This window comes from Nyctereutes procyonoides, unplaced genomic scaffold (genome assembly GCF_905146905.1).
Source record: "Nyctereutes procyonoides isolate TBG_1078 unplaced genomic scaffold, NYPRO_anot_genome, whole genome shotgun sequence".
NCBI classification, from domain to species: domain Eukaryota; kingdom Metazoa; phylum Chordata; class Mammalia; order Carnivora; family Canidae; genus Nyctereutes; species Nyctereutes procyonoides.
In genome coordinates, this window is record NW_026575146.1 from 76,613,065 (window position 1) to 76,632,419 (window position 19,355).

Sequence of the window (19,355 nt, forward strand, 5' to 3'; positions counted from 1 at the left end):
ACGCGTCACGTGGTTGCGGGGGTGGGGCCGGCCGGGAAGAGGAGGCCGGGCGCACGCGAGGGGCTGGACCCGCGCTGCTGCCCATTGCTCTGGCGGAGACAACTGAGGCTTGCTTAGGGCCACTCACGTCCTACCCATGGAGCAAGTCTGGAAATTGAGACCCGCCCCCCCCAGGTCCACCAGCGGTAGCTGAACCTGCTGTTCTCTGGCTGTAAGGGAAGCTGCGGATCAGGAGGTTGTCAGGGCTCCGCTGCCATTGGTAGTAATGATCTTTAGGAAAACCAGTCTCCCTATGCTTCAGTTTCTTTAACTGTAAATTGGGATTGGAGATACTTAAAAGTTTATGGCTAGAATACCAGTTTTAGGATTTGTCTGTTTTGTTCCTTGCTCTAACCCTAGAGCTTGGAACAGCCCTTGGAGCACGGTAGATGTCCAATGTTTGAGTGAATGGATGTTTTATTCCTGCCCCACTGCCGCACGTAATTTCCTAATAGCCCAGAAGACTTTCAGCTCGAGGGTTCCATAACTCAGTGTGCCAGTGTTAACGATGGAGCCCCCAGTATACATGCTGAGCGGTAGGCAGGGCCCCTGAGCAAAGGGCTCTCACCAGGGCGCCTCACAGATGCCTCCCAGTTTGCACCTGTGTCAAATTAGGATTATTGCAGAGAGGAGGAGATTGAGGTGCAAAGCAGGGCAGCCCTTTGGTGAGGTCACATTCCTAGGCCTTCACTATCCCTGAGAATGACTAGTTGACCATCAGGTCCTAACTTGGATACCCAGCACTCTCAGATCACAGAGCCAAGGTTTGGCATCCTGTGTCTGCAGCTGTAAAAATTCCACCTCTTTTCTCCATGACCCACACGGATGTATTGATTCATTCAACATACACTCATTGAGCACCTGCTGTGTGCCAGGGTCCGCACTGGGCATCAGGTCACAGCACTCACCATATCAGGCCTGGTGCCTGCTTGTAGGAAGCAGAATCATGTGCAGCAGCAGTCTCAAAGTGTGGCCCTCGGCCCTTCAGGTGATGCGGATAGCTCAAGCTTAAGCTGGAGAGCTACTGCCGGAGAGTGAAATATCAAGCAAACTTTTTCCACAAAAAGCGGTCAAAGGCAGCATGGAAACAGAGCATGGCCGTGTTCCAATAAAACATTATTTTGTGGACAATGAAATCTGGATTTTGTATAATTTTCATGTGAAGTGAAATCTTACTCTTGAGATTCTTTTTTTCAACCACTTAAACATGTAAAAATCACACAAATACTAGAAAAAGCGGGATTTGGCCTGCAGGCTCTAGTCTGCATTCAACAAGAGTATTGCAAGAGAAGTTATGATGGGAGGGTCCAGAATCAGGCTGTCTGGGTTCAAATCGTAGGTCTCCTACTTACCAGCCGTCTGACCTCAGGCAACTGACTTCATCTCTCAGAGCCTCGGTTTCCTCATCTGTAAAATGGGTCTTATGATAGTTGTGAGGATTAAGATACTAAAAATAGTTGACACTTGCATATAGCTCTTGCATGTGCTGGGCCCTGTTCCAAAACCAGGGAACCCAACAAAAGCCCCTGCCATCACATGGAACTGAAATCCAAGGCAGAGGAGACAGGTGGAAAAAGAGACACAAATATTTATATGTCTGGTGGTGATGGTGGCATTACAGAATAAAGCAGGATATATGGATTGGGTTTGGAGGGCACTGTTTGGGTGAGGATGTTCAGGGAAGGCCTGAGATGAAATGGAGCAGAGTTGAAATGATGAAAGATCTATGTGGCTATCCAGGGAAGTGTGCAAGGCACAGGGAACAGCAAGTGCAAAGACCCCGGGGTAGGAACACATATGGCATGTTCAGGGAACAAGAAGGCTGGGGTGACCACTAGAGAAGAATTGGACAGGATGGGAAAAAGCTGGCCTGTAAGGTGATAGGGGACATTGAGTTACATATGTTTAATAGATGAAGCAAACTACAAACAACCCTGAGACATGAGTTTGGCTCATGATAAGGAACATCGAATTGTGGCTCCTGCAACATGACCAGGAGCCCACCTGATGTCCTCTTGTCCCTTGCAAACGTTGGGCCTCACAACTGTATTAGGTGAATAGCTAGGATAGGTAAGAAGTCCTCAGCACTCAGGGCTTCTGCTTGGCTCCGAGCCCCTTGAGGGCAGGCCTGGGGCTTTCTTGGTCTCTGCTATGTTATACTATATGTTGGCAAATAGAACTCCAATAAAAAAATACACAAAAAATAATAAACAAAAACAAAAAAATAAAAATAAACAGAAGCCCCCCAGCTCAGGGCAATGTGCAGGGGAGGGGCTCAGGAAAAATTCGTGGATTTATTGCATGTCAGTTTCCCTCCCAGTGTGTTAATGCAAGCCCCATCAAGGTCCCCACTTCTGATGTGTCTGGGTCTGCGAAAGTCAGGAGCGCACAAACATATGCTCAGCAAACATTCCTGGAGCACAAACCAGTGAGCAAGACAGCGCTGGCTCTGTCTTCACAAGGCTTGGTCCAGTGAATAACCTGTCTCCAGGCAGTGATGACCCATAGTGGGTGTGAGAGCTAGGAACTGGAAGTCCCAGATCAGGGGTGTGAGAGCCCAGGGAACTGGAGGCCCCAGATCAGGTGGCCAGGGAGGACTTCCTGGAGGAAGAGACATTGGAACTGCAATGTGGAGGATGCACAGGGTAAGACAGAAGTTGTGTGTCTAAGGGCATGTCCCAGGGAAGGGAAAAGCAGGGTCTATAGCCAGAAGGTAAGAGATCATGGCAAGTTAAAGCAGGGAAGATGCATCAGGCTGTGGGGGTCAAGTCCCATCCCCTCAAGGTCTCGCTCATTAGGTAGGGGCCTGGGCTCTTCTCCCAAGGGTAACAGGAACCATCGGAGATTCTGAGCACAGACCAGTAGGGTCAGGTTTGCGCTTTAGAAAACCCCCTGGCTGCTGAGCGAAAGGGAGGGGGACAGGACAGGAAAACAGGGAACAAACAGCCTGGACCAGGTAGCCTCAGGGGAAGTGAAGAGGTGACTCCTGAGTAAATGGGGGGGGGGGGTTGTTTACAGCTGATGGGCCTTGCCAAAATCTTGGGCGTGTGCCTGTAGGGGGGAGGCCAGTGAGTCCAGGTGGCCTGAGAGCCTCATTGGTTTCCAGAGTTTTGAGACAAAAGCCCTGCAGGGGAGCCCAGGCTTTCTCCCAGGGCACTGGCAACTATGAAATGAGATAGGGCAGGAGAGGGAGTGGAGCAGGTCCGTGGCTGTCCGAGAAGAGGAGCCTGCTGTCCCATATGTGTACACAGGGGGCTCTGAGGGTGCCAACATCTCCTGGGACCTCATGGATTCCCTGCCTGGCTCTGCAGGGCAGGGTGGCAGGTGGAGCCTGGTGTGGTCCTCAGCCCTGGGGCTTCCTCTCCCTACAGTTTCAATGAGGCCACCTCCCAAAACAGTAAACCTGGAAATGTAGGGTCCCAGCCCCTCGGAGCACAGGGACACCCAGAGACCCATGCCCTTGTCTATAAAGGTGGGTCAACAGTCCTAGAACCCAAGTACTTGGGGAGACACACGTTCTAAGATCTTGGCTGGGTCCTCAGGGCAGGCAACCCTGAGGATGCTGTCACTCAACAGCTACACAGCACTACAGCCAGGCATACCACTCTGAGCAAGGATTCACCCCCATACCCCTACCACAACCCTAGTCGGAGAGCTCATAGGCCCAGAGAAGTGAGGTGGTGTGTCCAGGGTGTGGGGACCGTTAAACAAGTTAGTCTGATGGGAACTTCTAAGGACAGTGGGCAGGACTCAGGAGGCAGGCCTGTGCTGCTGCCCTGCCTGGCAGCGTGAGGCCAGGAGACAGCCAGTGGGCACAGTCGAAGCAGCCTTGTGGTAAGAACACAGGTACAATATAGTCACAGCAAACAGCTTCCCATCTGTGAAATGGGGACAGTTACAGAAGCCCCTCGGAGGGCTGCTAGGAGGGGGAGAAAGTGGAGGAAGAGGCCTGTCTGTGAGACCCACTTGACTGTGTCCTGCAACGTGCGGGTCTTTCTCACAGACCCATGAGAGCCACCCGCACCCCAGTAAAGCTACCCTCCAGGTGGTGGAGGAAGGCAGGCACAAGGGGGGGATTGCTGAGTTTAAGTTAAACACCCATATGAATTTATTAAATCCAGACTGTGTTAAAGGGTGGTGGTTTGGGAGGAGGGGCGTGGCTGGGGGACAAGGGACAAGATGATGGATGGCTGGGGGCATCCCACAGAGGGGCCCCAGCCGCTCCCCCGCCTGGCCCCCCACCCCGGCAGCGCCACATCGGCTTCACCATGATTCCCAATAGTGCTGGGCTGGCAGGGCGAGATGGCTAGAAACACAGAGGAACATATGGACAGACGGCGCCTCCACAAACAATGTGCCCTGGCCTGCCCCGGCCCCCACAACACATACTGGGCTCTGCCCCAACGGGGGGCCTCCTGCCGCCCTGGCCCCATCTGTCCAGGGAAAGAGCGACAGGAAGGGGAGGCAAGGGGGCCGGGGCAGCAGGGGTGGTGGTCACCAGGTGCCGGAGCGGAAGAGGAGGACCAGGGGCGGCTAATCCCTTTTCTTGTCCTCTGCTGGCTTTGGAGGGGCTTCCTGGGGCTCGGTGGCAGAGCTGGCCCCCTGGGTGGGCTTGGCAGGCAGGGGTGTGGAGGCCTCCTCCCTGGCGGCTGCGGCTGTGGTTGTGGCAGGGACTGGGGCGGGTGGGGGTGGGAGGGCCCCTGCTGCTGTTGGGGCCTCGGCCACAGGGGCGGCTGCTGTCGGGGCCTCGCCACTCATGCCAAACTCATTCACCCGCGTGGGGTCGACGCGATAGATCCACCGTTGGTAGAGGTAGATGAAGAAGACCACATCTGGGGGTGGGGGAGGGGGGCAGTGTAAGGGGAACAGGCCCATCTGGCACCCCTAGACTGAGCCCGTAGGCCAGCGCCGTGGCACCTCCCTCGGGCCAAGACCCTCGCTGTATCTGGCTGTGGCAGCAGCCTCCTGCCCAGCCTCCCTCCCGGCCACTGGACCTCACCGTCCCGCAGGCAGCCGATCCGGTACATGACAGGCATCTTGATGACAAAGGCAAACAGGTCATCGATGAAGGTGTTGAGGGCCTTGTAAGTGAGCATGCGCCAGGGCAGGTGGGCCACAGACTTGAGCTTGTAGTTGATGAAGAGCTGGGGGGTCATGGTGATGAAGCCTGCAGTGATGACAGAAGGACCCCCATGAGCAGAGGAAGGGGTGCCCTGACCCTTGACCTGACAGCACTTCTGCTCTCTCCTCACTCTTCTCCAGCCACTCTGGTCCCCTCGCTGCTCCCCCCACCCCACCCCGCCCCTAGGCATCTTTCAGTGCTCAGTTTACACACCATCTCCTGAGAGAGGTCCCCCCAACCCCCTTAACTTCAGCCCCTCATGGCACTTGCCATGTGCCGTGACTCGTCTATCTGCTTATTTACTCGGAAGGGGCCCCTGAGGACCAGGACTGAACCACACTGAGCACGGGCCTCCTGGAAGTCCTCTCTGACCCCAAGACTGGACCAGGCACCCCTTTGAGGGTCCTGACAGGCCACCTCCACCCACCCTGGGTTGTCCCTGTCTGGGGGTGAGTCTCTCCCACACTGGACCACGAGCATCAGGAGGGCAGGGCCAGGCTGATTGGACCGCTGCTGGTGCCCTACATGGCCCAGCACGGGACCCAGGAACATGTGCTGAGTCTGCCCCAAGTAGGGGTGCCGAGCATGGCAGGGGCCTGCTCACCAAAGGTCAGTAGGAAGCCATATAGCATGCTGAGCACCCAGGAGTACCAGCCCTTGTGCTCCAGGTACAGGAGGCTGTAGACAGCGTAGCAGCCCAGGAGCGGGAAAAGGATCCATGACAGGTACCGGAACGCCATCTGTAGGGCACAGGGTGGGGCTGGCACCCAGCTGCTTGGGCCCCACCTGGCACCCCTGCTCCCCACCCTCACCCCCCCCACACCTGGTCTGGCAGGCCAGGCCAGGGGAATTTCCAGGTGGCCCTGGGAAAGCCGGGCTTGGAGAGGAAGCATACGTGGCAGGCGCGGAACCCTGGAGGGTGTGACACAGGCCATAAAGAACGGATGGGCCCCTCGTCAGCAGGCAGAGGGCCTGGACCCCACCCGCTGCCCATCTCCTGCTCCCGGAGAGCATGGGTGCTTGGAGAGCCTCCCAGGGGCCCACTTGGGGGACACTCACATCATCATACACTTTGGTCGAGGACTCGATGTACGTGGACTTGTCTTTGAAGGTCGGGCGGGGGAAGAGCCCCGCCACCTTCTGCTCCCGGTCCAGCTGCAGACAGGGAGGGAGGCCGTGGTTGGCTGCCACACTGGCTCCCACCCCCAGGCCAGCTCTGGCCCCTGCCCTTCCTCACTGTTCCCAGTTCCCCTGCCCCACGTGTGACCCAAGAAATCCCCTGGTGCAAAAATCCCCTTGGTCCTGGGAGCGCAACAGGCATTAGGAAACCCCCAGGGGCCAGCTCCAGGGGCCGGCTGGGGCAGACAACCCCCATCCCAACCCGGGCAGCACCTAGGTCCGCACAGTGGCCTGGCCTTACCCGGACATCCATGACCTTGGTGATCTTCCAGAGGTCGATGAGGACCCCGATGAAGACGCTGACCTGGACCACGAAATTTGTCTCGTTGTCCAGGATATAGAGAAGGACCACGAAAGACTGAAAGACGCCGAAGAAGACAGAGCGCACAGACAGGCCCTCCAGAGACTGCCGGCTGTTCCAGAACTGGATATCTGCACAAAGGTGGGGGATACTGAGAGACTGTAGAGTCCCTCCTGCAGCTCCCACTGGCTCTGCATCGGTGTGCAAGGCTACCCACAACCCATCCTCCTCATACCCTTCACCCTACCCCAATGTGCCACAGTGGCGTTGGGTCTGCCAAGGCAGAGGGGTGCCTACACCCTCCCATCCCACGAAGAGTCTCTGCCTCATGGGCACCACGCAGAGCAGCAGAAAGGCAGGACCGCCCGCCCTGTGGGGCACAGGGTGGCAATGATGGTGACAGTGATCACTGCCATGTCCTGGTGCTCACCACACACCAGGTGCTAGGGCTGGTCAGGGAAGCCCCACTCCTCAGGCCATACAGCCTACCCTGGACGGGAGCCAGGTCTACATGACACCAGACCTATGCTGTCCACCTGGTGCCATGCTGCCTCCCCTGGGCAGGAGGCTCTGCGACATGCACTTCGAGACCAGCTCCTTCAGCCCACCACCCTGAAACCCTGAAGGACCTCAGACACGTGCAGACAAGGGCCTGGCTCTGGTCCCCAACCAGAGCTCCTTCCAAGTGTCCCTGATGGACCCCTACCCACCGGGCCAGGCAGCCCCTCTTTGCACCCTGGTCTCTCATGGGCCAAAGTGGGTAATAGCACTAACGCCTGCAGCCACAGGAAGTGACCCACCACGTTACCTGCCCACAGAAGTGAAGCCAGGCTCAGGGTCACACAGAGTTGCCTCTGCATTGGTGGTGAGGCTCTGCACCCACCTGGATTCCTATTCCAGAGCTCTGGCACACTCAGCAGGCTTGTCCCACCCCCCATCAGACCATTAGGGCCTGAGAAGACCCGAGGGGGACACTCATAAAACGCCCCCCAACCCAGTCCTGACTGCGAAGAACGTATCAGGAGATGGACTTCCACTGGAGGCGGATAGATCTGAGTCCTGCCTCAGACCAGGGAGACAACAAGCAGGGAGTGTAAAGGAGCTCACGGCCCATGTCCCACCTTGGTCACTGTGGGTGAGTGACCAGACCCTCTGTACCCTCCTTTCTTGTGAGGAAGAGGGACAGTAGACGCCCCAGTTGGAAGCGAGCAGGAAGTCTGTGAGCCTGAATGTGGCCAGGTACCGTGAGCGCTCCGGACAGCACAGCTAGGGACCTCCCTCCCTACTGGTGGTGGTTGCCACCACCTACTATCCAATTTAGATGTTATTAACTCCTATAAGGTAACACTCAATCGTGGCAGCGTTGTCTTAATAATACCCGTTAGCACTGCTGCTTGCACAAGCTGTAGAGCAGCCAGCCTCCCTCAGACGGTGGCCTCTCTAGGGAAGAAAGGAAGGAGTGGCTCACACAGCCTAGGGGATGAAAGTGGGTGTTGGATCCCCCGCCTGGGTCCAAATCCTGGCTCTGTCACTTGAGAGCTGCGTGACTGTGGGCAAGTTACTTAACCTCCCTGAGCCTCCACTTCCTCACCTATAAGCACGGAGGTAATGATAGGCTTCCTCATGGGGCTGGAGCTGTGGGGACTCAATAAGCTAATCAATGAGGGTGCTAACAACAGTGCCTGGCACTTGGCCAGCACCCCCTCAAACGCTGGCCATCAGCACTGCTGGCCTTTGGAACTAGGGGCCTTCTGGCGACAGGGCTGTCGCCTTCCCACTCAGGTAGGCCCCATCCACTCAGCCTCAGGGGGCCTCCCCCAACAAAAAGCCTGCTGTGCAGGGCAGCAGGAGCAGTTCTGGGGCTTCCCTGATTCCAGCCTGGAGTTCCCCGGCCCTGCTTCCTGGTGGTACCATCCCGGCCTCTGCCGAAGCAGCAGGCCAGCTTCTTCCCCAGCACCACACCCGCTGGACGGGAGTTTCTGGGCTGGGAGTTTTGGGGCCATTACCCTCCCCAGCTCCTCGGGTCTCTGGAGAGCAGAGCTGAGACATCCCATGTAGAGGGAGAACCTATGGGGAAGGAGGGAAATAGGGAAGGGATAGGCCCTACCCCTGCCACACCCCCTCCTATCCCCAGCTCCCCATAACCTCCCATAGGCCCCAGGGTCCCACCCTACCGTTCTTGAAGGCCAGGAACTCAAAGACACTGTGGACGATGGACACGATGATGGTGAGCGCCAGCAGGTAGGGGTTGGTCTCTAGGAGTGCAACCTGGGGGTGGGGGTGGGGGCAAGTCCTGTAAGCACGGCTGTGCCCTTGCCCAGTGGGGACCACGGCAGCACCTTTATCAGCCGGCCCTGCTCTCCTTCCCCTGGACCCCAGAGGACCTGAGCCCTGGGGGGTGCCCCAGGGAAGGAGAGAGTACGTCGGCCAACAGGAGAGTCAGGATGCACAGATGGGTGGGGGGTAGAGGGACAGCAATGGGGCGAGAAGCAGGGTGACTGAGACAGATGAAGGGACAGTTTGGGGTGAGGACTGGAAACTCAACACTGAAGACAAGCCCAGGGAGGCACAGCCAAGTCTCCAGGTCATGAACGCAGGCCAAAAGAAAGGTGGAAACAAAGGCAGATTTCCAAGGATGCAGTGAGAGGAAGCAGAGACACAGTCGGAGCCCAGGGTCAGGGAGCCAGGCTGTCACAGGGGCCAGGGTGTAGGTCCAGACCCGAAAAGGCCTGGCTGAGCCGACAGAAAAACTGTGACAGGATAACAAGGAGGCCCACAGAAGCCTCGGAGCAGGACCCCCAGAGCCAGCCAGGGCCTGCTGCAGGGATGGGGCCCGGGAGGTTGTGAAACTGGGTAGGGAGCTGGGGCTGGAGGTCCCCAAGCTGCTAGTGGGCCCACTTCCCCTTCCCCTCCTGCAGTCCAAGAACGTGGTGGAAAACCCCCATCCTGCCTCACCTTCACCGAGTCCTGCTCCTCGTCTGACTGCTCATATAGTTCGTCACCCAGGAAGTTCCAGGGCGACTTGGTGCTCTGGGCGGCGTAGAGCTGCCAGCGCCAGAGCGAGAGTGGGCAGAAGGAGACGCGGAGCGGCAGGCTGGCCAGGCTCTCATTGATGGGGTAGTAGTCTTTCTGCAGGTTCCAGTAGTCATTGAAGTAGATGATGGGGTAGTAGTCACCACTCACAGCATCAAACTTCACATCTGCGGGCATGTGGGGCAGGGTCACTGCTCAGCCTGGGCTGCGGGCCGCCGGCACCCCAGAGGGTGGGGAGATCCCTTGGGCCTCCAATAACAAAGGTGGCAGATTCAGATGCCTAAAGGGACCTCTGACAGAGACCAGGGAATGGGGTACACTTCTCGGCTACACGAGGAGCTGGACAGGGTAGAAAGGGCTGGGCAGGCCTCACCTGAAGGGGACATCTGTGGCTCAGCCCCAACCCACAGCTGCCTGCGATTACCATATATCAGGGTTTTATAAAAGAAGTCAGAAATCTGGGTTTTTAAGCGATGCCATCCTGACTTCCAAAGTTGGCCACAACTCATGGGTTGATGACACTTGCCAGAAGACTGGTTTGGGCACACAGGTGGTCAGTGCTGGGATCACCAGGAGGTATAGGAAGGAAACAGGAGTGCTGGGGGAGGCAGGGACGGAGCCTGAGTGGTCAGATCCCAGTCAGATCTCTCAGGGAGCTGGGGCCCGGGAGACAAGGAAAACAGCTGGGGCTGGGGCTCAAGGGGGCTGGGGGCTCACACTGGTCCAGAGGAGGAGGCACACTGCCCTTCACCCACGGCGTGTGGTCGTCCACAATATTGATGGTGATGTTGGGGTGCCAGTGGGAGATGACCTCCACGGGACCATAGTCCTCGGCCCTCTGAGGGAAGATGGGGTGAGATGGGGTTGGAGAGGTAGGCCTCGGAGGCACCTGCCTGCTTCCTTCTGAGGGCTTCCGTGACATTTGAGACAGCAGAAGAGCAACTACCATAGTGACCACTGGCCAAGGGCTTACCCCAGATGACCCCCCATGCCAGCCTTTACAGAGTCTTCCCTCCTCCTGATTCACTGCCCTGGATCCCCCCTCCCCAGCCACCTAACAGAGCAGGAAACTGAGGCATGAGGGTGTGGTTGGGGTCATAATGCCAGGCTGCAAAGCCTGGCCTCATAACAACATGGATGTGAGGCCCACTCTCAGCCTCCACACTTGGGGATCATCCTCCTATCCCTCCTTTGCCTCCCGCCCCCGTCCCTCTCTTCCTTGTGGAGAAAGGAAAGCTCTTGGTGCTCACCACTGGTTAAACACCCCAGCCTGCCAGAGAATATTCCTGCTAGAGTCACATTATCAGCTGTTGACTCTGTGTCAGGCTGAGCCTGGATTCTGGGGCCTGGCTGCCTGGGTGTGAATCCTGGGGCAAGTCTCCTTGTCTACAAATGGGAATAGTGACAGGATCCTCTCGACAGGATCCTCTGATGCGGAGCATCTAAGTGCGTGCGTGTGTGGTGTGCAGAGCGCCTGCTCCATAGGGGCTGGCTACTACACCCTTGCCTGGAATCCTCCCCATCCTGACAGGTAGCTCTGATTCCTCACCCGGTTTCCAGAGAGGAAACAGAGGCTCAGAGAGGTGAGGCAGCCTCACCAAGCCGCTACAGTGGCTCACTGGTAGTGCCAGAGGGGAGTTCAGGGGGCTGGGAAGGGCCCAGACACTCCCTCAAGGGCTGACAGCTCCGCTCATGTTCACCTTGATCATTTCTGGATCGGCTTCTGTCTCTCCTGTCAACAGGTTCTTGGTTTTCTGAAATCGCCGCCGCTTGTATTTGTTGATCACTGTTGGGTAGTGGGGAGAGGGTGGACATGAGACCTGCTGGCACCAAACACCAGACCTCTGCCCGCCAACAGCCACTCGCTGGTCTCCTAGCTGCACTCTTGACCCCACAACGGGTTACACGGGAGCCAGAAAGCCTGAACTGCCTTCTCAAACCTAATCCTGTCTACCTCCCCATCTTTGCAGTGACACCAACATCTGCCAAACCACCCCAGGCAAAAACTTGGGAGTCTTCCTTCTCCAGAAATTGCTCCATTCATCCTGTCAGCAGTTCCAGGGATGCCCCTCCGGCTCGAGCCTTGCATCCAACCACTCCTCCCACCTCTCCGGGACCCCACACCAGGCCAGCCACAAATGTCCCCCTCCTGATGGCCACAGTCCTCACTGGACTCCTGGTGGCCGCTCTTGCCCCCGTGACGTTCTCTCCACGAGGCAACAGCAATTCTTTTAAACCGAGTATCTGCTCATGTCCTGCTGCTCCAGAAGCCCAGAAGGCTCCCAACCCCTGAGCAGGGCTCTTGCAACACTCACCACGACCCCACTGACCTCCTGCCTTTGTGTACCTCACTCCTCTCTCCCCAAATCTGCCAACGCTGGGCCTTTGGAGGTGCTGCACCATCTCCCTGATATGCATCCACCGTGGCAGGAACCTTCCTGGTTGGCTCCTTCATAGCCTTCCAGTCTCTGCTGAAATGCTCCTCTTCTACCAGCTTCCCTGCCCACCCCACTCCAGGAGCCTGTCCTGCCGTCTTCCTCACCGTTTCTATCACCCCCACCACTTTTTATCCCGGCCCCAAGTTCGCCTGCCCATTGGTTGGTGTGTCTGCTGTCCACCTCCTCTAGACTGAGAATCCCAGGACTGACAACTAGTAGAACACACGAACATTGATGGGCAGGCTGCGGACAATTCTGGAGAAGGCCTGAGCCACCAATGTGAGAAATATTTTGGGGCTGTGAATCCCCAGTCTGGAGTGGACCACACTTCCTCTTTTGGAGACCAGGTAAGCTACAGGCTCCCTGTCGCCCTGCCCAGAAGACTGCCAAGACTTGCCAGAAAAAAGAGGCTGGTGCTTGCTTATACCCCATTGCCCCTCACCCACCCCAGCCTGGTACTTTTTAGGTCTTCTTTATGCTAAGACAAACCACAGCCTGCCCCTCTTGTGACTTCTCCATCCTGCCCCTGTGGAAGGGAGAGATGGGGAAATGGGAAAGAGAGCTGGCCAAGAGCAGGGGCTCTGGGGTCACATCCTGGCTCTATCTCCCCAAGGGACACTGATGAGAGCTACATCACTTCCCTAGGCTTCAGTCCCTCCTCTGGAGAATGGGGTTCAAAGTGCCACCTCTTCTTGGCAGGACCACTGTGAAGTAGCTCTGCTCTCCAGAGCACAGCCAGATAGAATCCCTGACCATCACACTTCCACAAACCACAGGGCCCAGATCCCTCCCACCCACTCAGAACCAGGGCTCAGGGCTTTTGGAGTCTATGGATGAGCTCAAGCTCAAAAATGCTTCTGGGAATTGGCTTTTGGTTTCCATCCAGGACCTGCTGCTCTTCCTGTTAACATGAACGGCACCCCCAGCTTCTATCATGGTAGTTATTTGAGTCCTTGCCCCGAGGTCCAGGGAGAACAGGCAATACCCGAGGGTGGGCATCCTAGAGGAAAGCTTCCAGGGGGACGTGCTCTGCTGCTGTTCCACACTTGGGAGAGGCTGTCCAGGAAAGGGAGTGGCTGTGCCCAGCCCAACCCCAGGAGGAGAGAGGCTTTGGCTCAGGTGGAGAACCTTCTACAACTTGGTGGCATTCAGACTGGATTATAACATGGGATGGACCTGGCTTCTGTGGGGGAGAAGAGTCCCCTTTTCTTGGAGTTACAGCTTCTAGAACTGCACCAGCCAGTCCAGTCCCTGGGCACGTGAGGCTATGGACACTGACAATGTGGCTGGTCTGAACCAAGATCTATTGTGAGTGCAAAATACACACTGGACTTGAAAACCTAACGCAAAGAAGAATATAAAATATCTCGCTATTTTTTTTTACATGGATCACATGTTGAAATTACAACACGTTGACTTCAATAAAATTATCGCTAACACTGACGTGACCACTAGGAAGCATAAAGGACTTTGGTGGCTAGTGCTATATCTATGGGACTGTGCTGCTCTAGGCAGTGACTAGAGCCTTTCGGGGAGAGAGGGGGCTTCTCTGATCCCACACTCTCATTCTTCCCTCTGGACTTGGTGTGTGGCCAGCTCTGAGGCCCTTCAAGTCCCTGCTCCAAGGGGTCCCAGCTGTGAGACTGGGGAGGGAGGTCTGGAGGATCCTACTGGGCTTTTCAGGTCCACGGGCTGCAGATTTTGTCGACCACCCCAACATGTGTCACACTGACCATGGACATGACCTTAACCCACGCATTGATACAGATCACGTTCACCAAAGGCAGAACCACAGAAAAGAATGCTGGTGTTGATCAGGGGCAACTGGGATGAGGGAGCAACCGCTCTCCTGGGTCACGTTCAAGGTAACCTCTGAGGCTTCAGCCACGTTTAACCCGGACCCCTGATAAAGCTCACGGACCCCAACTGTGGAGACTACCCTGGCCAGCCCCACTCCCTTTGCTTGCCTCTGCCTGCACCAGATCCTGCTGACAGAAGCCAGCCGGGCAGAACATCCCACGGATCACATTCCACAGACACACTCACAGAGCAGAGCTCAGCACGCATGAAGGGACTTTTCCAAATCGGTCGTGGAGGCTCAGACAGGGTCGCCAACTCTTTGTGTGGCCCACTACGGGCAATGATGAAAATATCATCATCCTTTGGGATATTTTTGTCCCCCCAAAAGTTAGGAAAGGCCTAACCCACACAAGTAGAAGCATACCTATTATTGCCCTGCACAGAAACAGCCAAGGGATCTGAACTAAATCTCCAGGCACGATGAAATAAAAGTGAGGTGGGCACACGAGAATCGCGAGAAGAGCGTGGGATTCTTTCTGAGGGAGTTTCTAGATCTGCTGAAACTCAAATATGGCGAGAGATTCCCAGGGCTGCCAATCGGGAGACAGCAGACTCAAGGACAAAGACACCAAGAGGGAGCAAAAGGCCACAGCCACGATTAACCTCATACAAAACGAGAAGTTGGACAGGAAGGGGAAAAAAAACTATGTTCACCATGTGGCTCCAATGCAAATAAAGCCATATACTCAAAAGCACCTAAACACTGATTATTAATCTCAAAATCTTAGTCCTGTGTTGGGCCTTTCTCTTCCAGAGTAGGAAGTCCAGAGAAAATGACCCAAACAGAAAAACCAAGAAACTGCAGTATCGCCTGGTTTAGGGGAGCTTCGAGAAACAGCTACAGGAGCTTGAAGGCAGCTAGCTGGCTGTGGGGAGTGGGAACAGGGAGCAAGAGAGAGGTGAGCAGGAGCCTGAGGACTTGCACGGTCTTGTTAGATGACTTGAATTCTGAACCACGTGTGTGCAAGAAGAGATGAAATTGAAGACGACGCTCCAGGTGGAGAAAACCCCTGGTCGCTACTGGGCCATGTCAGAAGTCCAAGTGGCTCGCCCTGACCCCGGGCTTCTCGGGGTCACTCACCGTCCCTGGGGTTTGTTCTCGCAGTTGGGATTCTACTGGTTGGCAGCCAATGAGAGCTGGGTGGCCAGCCAGAATGAGAATGGGGTACCTCATCCGGCTGCGTGGCCCTCACAGCACACTCACATAGGATCCTCCACACAGGCGGCTGGGGAGCCAGGCACCTCCCCATAAAATCCCCCAAAGGGTAGCACATTTGTGCAGCACCCGTTTGCATGCAAGGGGGTAACACAGATGTACTCACAGACATCATAGTGGATGAAGCAAAGGCCAGAGGTCCTCCTGCCCCCCACCCCCCCTCCCACCCCCCACAACCTCACTCCTTCTGTTGTTAGTTCACAGATTGTTCTCAAGCATTTCCTTTGACCAGGCGGGGCAGTGTGCACAAGCCGGCCCCGCCCTTCTATAAACACTGTCCCCTGCCTTTCAAAAGTCCCTTTCTCTGCCTGCTCTTTGACTCTGCTCCTATCTGCTCACAGGTGTCCACAGAGGCAGAGGTTGGGGGTGGGGGGTGCTCGATCCCAGCCTCCCTGGGCCTGGGCTGCCTGCCTACCCTCGGGGACCTGGCACTGGGGGTCGACCACACAGCGGGAGTGCTTACTCCGTGACATGTGGACTGTGGCGAGCCGGCGGTAGAGGGCCTTCTGCCGGGGGTCTGGGTGGAAGCCACTCTTGGTGAAGTAGACGTGGATGTAGATGGAGCCATTCTGTTGGACACTCTGCAAGGCAAGCCAATAGGGAAAAAAAGGACATGCCGAACTCCCTCGTGGCACCTGGCCCAGGAGCTTCACCACCCCCAGGTTCCCATTACCGAGTGCTTGGGTGGGCAGAGGGGCTGACGGTTGGAGAGCAGACAGCTCACATCAGAGCTGCTCAGATACGAGTCCCAGCTACAGCACATCTGGGCTGTGGGACCCCCAGGCTCCGCCTCGCTGGGCCTCAGGTCTGCCCTCACCATGCAGATAACCAGCACTGAACGCACAGCAGTGGAAAGATTATCTGAAGGCACCCAGCACTGCCACTTGGGCACACAGGAGGAGCTCAGTAACGCCAGCAGTTCTAACCCAGTCAACAGTAAAACAATGAGCCCCAGACCCTGCTCCGGGCACCGCAAACGGTAAGCACTGAATCCAGGGGGTTCTCAGTTGTCTAGCTAACCACATAAACCTTATGCTTTCCGTGCTATTACAGCTCCCATCTTTCAGATGCCGCAGCTGGGCCTCACATGGAGAGATTGTGTAACATGTGGTGAATAAGTGGATCTGAACCCAGTCTGTGGGCTCCTGTGCAGCTCTGCCTCGTACCATCTGTGTCCTCCGCGCTGCCTGTGCCTGTCTGTCACCTCCTGTCTCCCCAGGATGGGAACTACTCTCACTCCCACCTGTTACAGACGAGGAAACCCAAGAGGGCGGCCACTTGCCTGAGGCCCTGGGTTGGGGGGATGGCCAATGTGAGGCCTCTGTCTGAGCTCGAGACACAACAGATTGCCTCAGTCACACCGTGTCCCCCTCACTTCCCTGCCTTTTAAACCCACCTTTGCGTTAATCATATTTTATGTATTTTTACTGTTTTAACATCTTCAGGTGGGGAGGGTCCTTAGCTGGTTAGGGAGAGACTGCCCCTTCCAGGGCTACTCATTCCTAAAGACAACTCACCTACCTTTGAACACACCTTTCATATGCAAACTGGCCAATCTCAAGCCCACACTCTACCCGCTCCCTTGATCTAACTCATATACTCAGCTTCCCTAAATCACCCAGGACAGGGTACATCGGGTACACGCAGTTGGAGACCACCCCTTTAACCCACAGCCCACCAACATCCCAAGGAGCCAATCCTAAGATGTTTCCCCTGCCTGCCTTTCTTCTCCAGTGGAAACCCCAGGGAAAGCTCCAGCTGGGCTCTGCTACCCCAACAAGCTCCTTTGCTCCTGACCAAACTTGGGGTTTCCCCTGTGGCCCTGTGTGGGAAATACAAACAGTAAATTAAAATCAGGCACAACTGGGCCACCTCCCACCCCAAAGCTGGGAAGGAGGCTTAGATTGGCATGCTTGGGAATGGCTCTCACCATCCAACTTGCCACATCCCCCACCCCCAGCCTTCCTGGGATGGCGTCTCAGGGAGGGTTCTGGGGGCTGGGCTGGAAATCTTGGTGGAGCTGGCCCCTGCACAGTTATCCCACCTGCCTCATAAAGATGGTGCCCAGACTGCTTCCAGGCACACAGAGCAGACAAGCCCTTTCCCCACCAGGGGCTGAGGAGAAGACAGGCTGGGGAGAAATGAATGAGAAGGGAGCCCAAAGAAATATCAACACCCACTGATTCACTGATTCATCATATTCACTAATGTGTGTATGGGCTGATGTATTGGCCTCATGCTGGGCAGAGCTGGGCACACAGCGGTGACTACACCAGCCCCGGGACTGACAACCCATTGTGCACAGGCTTGGATGCAGAAGCCCAGAGATGGCCCACTGCCCAAGCCTGAGTGTCAAGGAAGGCTTCCTGGAGGAGGCAGGATTTGAGCCTGGGGCTGTGAGAGTCCAAAGACAGATAGCCTGAATTCCAATCTCTCACAATGTCTGAACTTGTAGGTCCCCCAAGCTCTCTGTACCTCTGTTTCCTTATCAGTCAGTCAAATGGAAAGGATAGCTGCCACTTCATGGGTAGGCTCCCACCAGTCAGCCTAGCTTGGTGCCCTATGCATAGTAAGTGCTTCATCAGTATTAACTACTACTACAAACCCAGCCGCCTGACATCCCCCGAAGGTTGGTTATTAATTTTTCCTGGGTTTAAAGCACAGGTTTACACAACCCTGGAGATAGCTGGAAGGATCCAAGGCCAATTCCAACCCTATTCACACCTTTCAGATGGGGAAGCCAAGGCCCAGAGACCTCCAGGGCCTCCCTATGGTCATAGGGCATGTGAACCACAGGCAGCACCGGGCTGGGAGCCCCAACTCAGGTTTGCAGGGCTGGGAGTTGGTTCAAGGAAAGGCCTCTCAGTGTGAGAAGTGCATCCCTGGAGCCAGAAGCCAGGAGTTAAACCCACCTGCGGAATGTCCAGCTCAGCGAAGTGTTCGTAGCAGCCATCTGAGTTCTCGCCACTGGTCCAGTCACCATATACGAGGTCATGCTGCTCCCAGAAGAGTGCTGATGTGGCATTGAAGTCTGTAAAGTGCTCATGCTCTGAGATGTACACGTGCAGGTTCTGCGAGGAGAGGGGAGGGTAGAGCTCAGGGCTGCTGCAGACAGCCTCTGAAGGACAATGGATAAAGAGCAGCCTGAGAGCCGTGGCAGTGGTCGGCACGCTCATGTGAATGATTTCATGGAGGGAGCGGACACAGGGCTAGTAAAGAATACCTGCCGGTGGAATAAATTTTCTCCTTTCTCAAACCCTCTGCATCTGTCCTGGTCTGAGTCTGTTATGTCCATGAGGGAAAAAAAAAAAAGCAAAAAAACAAGAAACAAACCCACAACTGAAGAAGGGCTGGCCTGCCAATTGGAATTTGGGGCCGGCCTGATGGGCTCAGGCAGTAGGGCATGCAACTAAGGGAGTTCAACTCCCATGTTTTTACTTTAAAAAAAAAAAAAAAAGTTAGAATTTGGGGTCAGAAGGGATCAAGTCTCAAGTCTCCTTGAATTATCTGACCCCTTCCTGTAGAAAGAGCTTCCTTCAGAGCTCTACAGGCTCATGGCTAGAGCACAGTGGAGAGCTGTGGAGAGCTGCGAGAGGGTGAGCAGACTCCTGCAAACACAGGGCAAATGGAGAAGCCGGGCCTCAGAGAGTGCCCTCCCTTCTCCAGTCCCCGTGGCCATCTCTGAACAGAGCCCTTAAGGCCCAATGACAGAGCAGCTCCAAGCAGTGGTGACCACCCGCTACCCTGGAATTCTACGCAATCGGGGTTCCCAGAGCTGCGGAGAAGTGAAAGGTGGGAGAAGTCTCCATTACTGGGGTCTGGGCCCTTCTTGCAGGGGTTCCCGAACGCCGAGCCTCAGCCCCTTGGGACCCCATGGGACACAAACACCTCCCTCTTCTCACTCTCGGCAGCTGCCTCTGCTCAGCTCCCCGCTCTCTCTCCCCAACCTCATCCCTTCCCGTCCCTGCACACCTCCTTTTGCAATTTTTTTTCTTCTCCCTTTGCAACTTTTAAGGCCTGAACATACTTTTGAAATACATTACATCAGGACCCTGTTAAAACAGTTTTTATTTTTTTATTATTATTATTTTTTTTACTGGTGCCCCACCCCGCACCCCCACCCCTATCTCACTCACATCCCAGGGCTGGGCACTTAAAACAGTTTAT

The 19,355-nt window shown here is 55.8% G+C and overlaps 1 protein-coding gene across 1 annotated transcript in view; it reads right to left on the reverse strand.

The window, feature by feature from the left end:
• Positions 1 to 4,119: 4,119 nt before the first annotated feature.
• The window catches only part of CLPTM1 (CLPTM1 regulator of GABA type A receptor forward trafficking), a 28,585-nt gene continuing 13,349 nt past the window's right edge, over positions 4,120 to 19,355 (reverse strand). The window contains exons 4-14 of the mRNA XM_055311517.1: positions 18,101 to 18,259; positions 15,652 to 15,769; positions 11,375 to 11,460; positions 10,392 to 10,512; positions 9,597 to 9,841; positions 8,816 to 8,909; positions 6,582 to 6,772; positions 6,221 to 6,316; positions 5,766 to 5,901; positions 5,039 to 5,206; positions 4,120 to 4,871 (exon numbers count right to left, since the gene is read on the reverse strand). Of these exons, the coding sequence (XP_055167492.1) occupies positions 4,573 to 4,871; positions 5,039 to 5,206; positions 5,766 to 5,901; positions 6,221 to 6,316; positions 6,582 to 6,772; positions 8,816 to 8,909; positions 9,597 to 9,841; positions 10,392 to 10,512; positions 11,375 to 11,460; positions 15,652 to 15,769; positions 18,101 to 18,259 (1,713 nt within the window). The 3' untranslated portion in view covers positions 4,120 to 4,572. The remainder of the gene's footprint in view (positions 4,872 to 5,038; positions 5,207 to 5,765; positions 5,902 to 6,220; positions 6,317 to 6,581; positions 6,773 to 8,815; positions 8,910 to 9,596; positions 9,842 to 10,391; positions 10,513 to 11,374; positions 11,461 to 15,651; positions 15,770 to 18,100; positions 18,260 to 19,355) is intronic.